Raw genomic sequence first — 6192 nt, forward strand, 5'->3', positions numbered from 1 at the left:
ATGGGATGAATGCTCTGCAAGCCTTGTGCAGACTGGAATGTGAGGATGAGTGTGCAGGGAGCACCTGCATGGGCCAGGCAGCAGCTGGGGCAGCACCCCCGGCCTGGAGGGGCTGGTGTGGCTTTTCCAAGGCTCTTGCATCCTCCAGCCTTCCCTCCACCGCAGTTTCCACTGCAAACAGCAGCAGTCCTCCTCTGCAGTGCAGGACTGGGACAATGCTCCCTGGGTAAGTGGGCCTTCTGTCCCCAGCTGCACCAGAGCCAGGCTCTCTCCCCAACCTGCAAGCCTTTTGCTTTTTCCTTTTTTTTTTTTTTTTTTGGTTGTTGTTGCAAGGGGGTTTTTTTTGTTGGTTTTTTTTTTTGGTTTTTTTTTTCTGGTTTTGTTTCTCTTTTTTTTTCTTTTCTTTTTTTTCTTTCTTTTTTTTTTTTTTTTCCTCTTACAAAATCAATTTACAGACAGCTCACTCATTTTTCCCCCTTGCAAACTTATTAGGTATTCAGTCCCGGCTAGCACTCGTAAGCATCCTTTGTCCCAGGGAGGGCTGGAGACCCCTTCATTAGCAGTGATTACCTCTGAGCAGTTTGACAGCCTCCCAGCCCGCTTACAAGACTTTCCCATTCAGCCCTGCCCGGGGCTGCCCCGCTTCTCAAAAGAAACGGAAACATTCAAACATTTCTCCCCCCTTCCCAGCTGAAGAGAGGAAAAGCTGTTTCTCTTTTCCGCCTTCCCCATTCACTTCACTTTTGATACAATATTTTCCTTCTTTGTTAAACCGGAGAGAGAGGGGTCAAGGCAGACTTTTTAGTGACCCTTTTCGGAGCGTTTTGTTTAATGTAAATACAAGCTCCTTCACTCTTACGTTTATAATTATTATTAGTTTTAAAACAACCAGAGGCTAGGGAGTGCGACGGCTTGGGCTGATCTTTAGGGGGGAAAAAATTCCTGAAAAACCTGGGGGAAAGACATTCACTTTCAATAAGGGAAGGGAAAGGGCAGTTGGGAAAAAAAATAGCAAATGAGGGGACGGGGTGGGGAAACTGCGGGTTTTTATTTTGGCTCTTGTTGGTCGAACTGAAGGCGCGGGCGCAGCCCCACGGCCCCGGCCCCGGCGGGGAAGAAGCGGAGCTGGGAGATGCTCGGTTCTCCCGTTCTCCTACAACAAGCAAGGCCGGGCAGCGGGGCTGCTCTTCCCACGGGGCTCCGTGCTGCTTTCCCCGCCTCGGACGCTCTTCCCGAAGGTTGATTTGTGCTCTTGCCGCCAGCACCCGCGGGAGGGTCCCTCCACTGCCCGCTCGGGAGATGCCGCATCCTTCACGACGCTCAAAGCCTCTGTCGAAAGAGACAATATCGTCCCCGCTGCCTATTGAACAAATTCCAGGTGTTTTTTAGTTGCAAAGAAATCCCGCGTTACCAGACGCTGAGCGCATGTGCTCTCTGCTCTCTTTATATCTTTAATTCGCCACAATAAGCGCTGCTACTCTGCCCGCAGAAGCCGATGGAGAAATTGAATCCAATTCACCGATTTCCCGGGGAAGAAAAGAAATAAAGAAAGAACACGATGTATTTCAGCAGATTCCGTTTTGAGGGCGAGCACCGCTTTTGTTCCCAAAACAATCTCATGGGTGGGAAGCGCTGCCCATCAGCGAACCCCAAACCCAAAGTAAAACCCCAACCTCGTTTGGCGCTTAAGCAGCACAGCCGGGCTCTTCTTGCACGGCTTGAATCCAGTGGGGTTCAGGAGGCAACAAACCTCAGGGTTTGGGGTGCAAAGTGCTCTCCTGACCCTCCTGTAGGTGGGTACCCCAAATTCAGGTGGAGACCCCTACTCTGCCCCGCTCCCCGCCCTGCGATCCGACCCTCCCGCACTCCTAAAATGCAGATTATTTTGCTGTCCACCAGGGAAAGAGCTGCCTGTAAATTGTCTTGAAAAAACAGTTTAAAAATTCCTGCTACCCGCCCCATCCCTGGAATAATCTGTAGGGAAAACCAAGGCACATGCATTTGAGGACAGAACGCAGCTTTAGGCATGGGGGCTGTAGACGCTTTGAATTCAGGTTTTAAATTCAAACTTAAACACAGGGGCAGAAGTCACTGCCTAGACGGGAATATCCCTCCCGATAAAAGGCAGCAGGGCTGAATTAAACCATCACGGAGCTGAAATGTCCCTGCCCCTTGCAGGCAGCCGGAGCCGAGCGGGGGCCGGGGCATCTCCCGCTGCCAGCGCTGTCCGGCTTCCCCCAGTGCCAGGCTTCGGCTGCTAAATAAATCGAGCCAAGCAATCAGCTTACCGGGGAGGCATCTCTCTGAGGACAGGGAAGTAAACGCGATGAGACCGAGAAGACAAAAAAAGCACAGCTCAGGCGATTTAAAGATCAATGTCAAATTGTATAATATAAAATCCTTCTGCTGGGGAAAAAAGCTTAGCACGCTCCTTGGACCTGGCGTTTGGTCTCCTCCAGCAAAACTGCCGCAAAACAAAGCGAGGGAGGCGGATGGTGGGGACAGCCACGGGCACATCGCAGAGGTCACGATTTGGGGTAATTTAGCTCCCCGTTTTGGCCTTTCACTGGTATGGAGAACTGTTAATTCTCCATCTTCTCCTCGCCTTTGCCAGGGGAGGGAGGAAGCTTAGTTTCCCCGGCGGGGCTGTGCCCCAACCATTCCTCTCCGTAATATTATTATTTTTTTTCTTTTTCTTCCCCTCGTTCCTCTCAGAAAATTCGCCTCCGATAATCCCCAGCGCTCCAGCCCTTGGGAGAGAGGAAGCAGCGGCGATGCCGCCTCCTTCCCTTCCTCGGACACCCGCATCCCTCGCCAGCCCCGCTCCCGCTCCTCTCGCCTCATCCCGGCTCCTCCCAGCTCCCTGCCTGGCAAAAACATCAGCCCCGGTCCCGGGGACCGGCCAGTTCGGTTCCTGCCGAGCTGCTGCTGAAATACCCGTGGCCTCGGAGATCTGCTCTGCGTAAACTGGCGGGCTTGAGACCGACACCGTCATTTCAAAGCAGATGCGAGGGTCGTTCACCAAATATTTTATTATGGTTTTAGGCTGCTTCATACAGTTTCGTCCTGCACATGCTCTACAAGTCACCTGTGCACATAGAGAACAAGCCAAAAATAATAATAATTAATAATAATAATAGAAAAAAAATCTACCATAGCAATCCCTTAAATAAGTAAATAAACATTATATATATATATATATAAAAAACCCTTTAAAGTAAAGCAAAACCCAACCAAAAGAACAGCGTCTTTTCAACATGAAACAACCCCGCGGGATAAGGGCGGGGGCTCAGACATTTTGCAACTTGGCATTCGGTTTCTTGATTTTTTTTTTTTTTTTACATTTTCTGGGCTTTCTTTAATTATTTCTTTTTAGGCATCAATTCTGCAAATCCTTCGAAATAAAGGCGACAACGATTTTAATGACGTTTTTTAATGCAGTCTGCGGCGGGGCTGGGAGGGAGGCGCGGGCGGGGAGCGCCCCGTACCCCGCGTTCGGCACCGCCAGCCCCGCTGCTGCTCCGGCCGCGTCCGAGGCACCGCTGAGCCGGGCCTCCCTCTCTGCCCGCTCTGCCATGGCGGTGGTGTCAGATGTCACATTCACTGTCGCTGGATGTGATGGAGATGGCGGAGGTGGCCGCTTTGCTGGAGAGGCTGGCTGCGGGGCTGGAGGCGGCCCCCACCGCCTCCCCGCCGCTCTCCTCCTCCGCTTGCAGCGAGCGCACCGAGCCCTGCGTTAGGACCTGCTGCTGTAGCCTGCAAGGAACCGGCACACACAGCATCACCGCCCGCCCTCCGCACCCCCCGTGTCCCCCCGGGGGCTCCCCCGACCGCTGCCCCGGCTCTCACCGCTTATACCAGCGATAGGAGAGAGGAGGAGCTGGCTGGGCACCCGGTTCCTCAGCTCTGTCTGAAAAACAGGGGGCCCACCCCAGGGTCAGACCTGCTCCTCGGCTGGCACACCCAGGGGAAAGTTGTCCCCCTCCTCCGCAGCCTGCCCCCAAAGCGGGCCTCATCTTAGGGGTCAGTAATGCCCTGCAGCAGCTCCCGGGCGGTGTCTCCCGTCCAGTAGGCCTTACATCTTCCCTTAGCCCATAAAAAAGGGCTCCGGGTGACAGCACCCACGTCCCCGAGGTGTGACAGCCCGGCTGAAGGATGACAAGGGGAGTTTTCCCCACCCCGGGATCCTGGGCAGGAGATAAAGGGGGAACTCTGCTCCCTCCCCTGCTTGCCGGGGCACCTGCTTGTGTCACTAGTGCTGGGATAACGCTGCTCATTTAGAGCCGTGATTTTGTTCCGTAACACACATATTTTAAAATTATATATCTATTTTCACGGTGTATTTCTATTATATATATTTATATATATATAATAGAAAAAAGAACAACATCCCGAGGAATGTTCCCGGATGGCTCCGGTGGAGGAGCAGGGCACGGCGGCTGTGGCAGGGCCCGCAGAGGGCATGGCTGGCTCTTCTCAGGATGGACATATCTCAAACCAGTATTTATATGTCCGGGCAAAACTTTGGAGGGGCTTTGTCTCCGCTCAGCCCCTGAACATGGCCCTTGTGCCACCAGCTCCAGCCGCTGACTCCAGGCGTCCCCTTTCCCGCTCCCCCACAGGGCAGCCAAGAGGGAGCCCAGGGCGGGGATCCTCCCCTATCAAATCGAAGTAATTAAAAAGCCTTAATATTTTCCCGCTGCTCCTGCTTTATCTCGCTGCATTTCCCGGGGAGAACTCTCCCGGGATCGTTTCCCCCATCCTCCGCCGGCAGTCCCGCACGGCCTCCCCGCAGGCTCCGGCCCCGGCGGGCGGGGGCGAAGCCTCGCTAAGGGGAGCCTGTGTCCCGACGGGACGGGCGGCACCTTACCTGTTCTTAGCGGCTGCTGCCCTGTCCCTTTGCCTGCGGTTTTTGAACCAGTTGCCCACTTGCGTGGGGGTAAGTCCCGTGGCCTGAGCCAGTTCCCGCTTTTTGCTGGGGTTGGGGTAAGGGTCCTGCAGGTACCACTCCCGCAGCAAATGCCTCGTCCGCTCCTTGAAGCAATGTGTCTTCTGCTCGCCGTCCCAGATGGTGCGCGGCAGCGGGAACTTCTTCCTCACCCGGTACTTGTCCACCGGCCCCAGGGGTCGGCCCCGCAGCTTCTCCGCCTCCTGGTAGTGCGCTTCCAGCCAGAGGGCTTGCAGTTTGGCGTGGGACTCCTTGGTGAACTTGTGGTTCTCCAGGATGTGGTAGAGCTCCCGGTAGTTCCCCGTGTGGAAGGCCACGATGGCCCGGGCTCTCAGCACCGACTCGTTCTTGTTGAGCGCCTCGCAGGCCGCGGGGGCCACGGGCAGGGACCAGAGGAAGCGCCCCAGGCGCTCGATGTCCCCGCTCTCCTCCAGGGTCTCGCATACCCCGGCCACCTGCTGCGGGCTGAAATTGAGGATGGGCAGCTGGAACATGGAGGCGGCGCCGGGCTCCGCTCCGCGCTCCGCGCACCCTCGGCGATGCCCGCCGCCACCGCGCACAGCCCCGCGGCGGGGAAGGGGCAGCGGCCCCGGGCCGCCCCTCGCTCCGCTGCTGCCTCCGCCGGTGCCGGCGGAGCTGCCGCGGGGGGGACGGCGGAGGGCGGAGAGGCGATGGGGACCGCTCGGCAGCTCCGGCGACTGGGGGCGGTGGGCAGGGGCGAGGCGGAGGAGGATGGAGCGGGGAGGGAGGGCGGGCGGGGGGGGAGGGAGTGAAGGGAAAAAAAAAAAAAAAAAAAAAAAGAGGAAAAGAGAAGAAGAAAAAAATGAAACCAGAAAAGGCACAAGCGCAGCTCCCCGCCGCCGCCGCGCTGCTGCGGGAGCGGCTGATTTGCTGCGGGCTCGGCAGATTGGCTCCCGGGTTTCCATGGCGGGGCTGCCACTCACTGTCAGCCGCTGCCAATCACGGCGGAAGGCCCCGCACCGCCCCGCTGCCCGCCCCGCTCCCCGCCCCGCTCCCCGCGGCGCCGCGGCCGCTCCCCGGGCACTGCGACCCCGCCGCCCTGCCCCGCCGACCCGGGCACGGCAGAGCCGCCCGGCCGCCCCGGGCAGGGCAGGCTGAGGGAGGGAAGGCGGCTCCCGGTCCAGGGTGGAGGGAGCGGTCCCAACGATAGGACGGCCGGGACCCCCACATCCTCCCCGGTAAAGCTGCGGGGTCCGGCCCGGTGATGCTCGCACAGAGCTCCT

The 6192-nt window shown here is 57.2% G+C and overlaps 1 protein-coding gene across 1 annotated transcript; it reads right to left on the minus strand.

Annotated features, from left to right (window-relative positions):
- Positions 1 to 3014: 3014 nt before the first annotated feature.
- Positions 3015 to 5583, minus strand: SIX6 (SIX homeobox 6). The gene is made up of 2 exons (XM_077179428.1): positions 4871 to 5583; positions 3015 to 3756 (listed from the first exon to the last, which is right to left on the minus strand). The coding sequence occupies exons 1-2, from the start codon at positions 5440 to 5442 to the stop codon at positions 3588 to 3590; spliced, it is 741 nt and encodes a 246-aa protein (XP_077035543.1). The 5' UTR covers positions 5443 to 5583; the 3' UTR covers positions 3015 to 3587.
- Positions 5584 to 6192: the final 609 nt, after the last annotated feature.

The sequence above is a fragment of the Agelaius phoeniceus genome, chromosome 6 (genome assembly GCF_051311805.1).
Source record: "Agelaius phoeniceus isolate bAgePho1 chromosome 6, bAgePho1.hap1, whole genome shotgun sequence".
In the NCBI taxonomy this organism is placed as follows: domain Eukaryota; kingdom Metazoa; phylum Chordata; class Aves; order Passeriformes; family Icteridae; genus Agelaius; species Agelaius phoeniceus.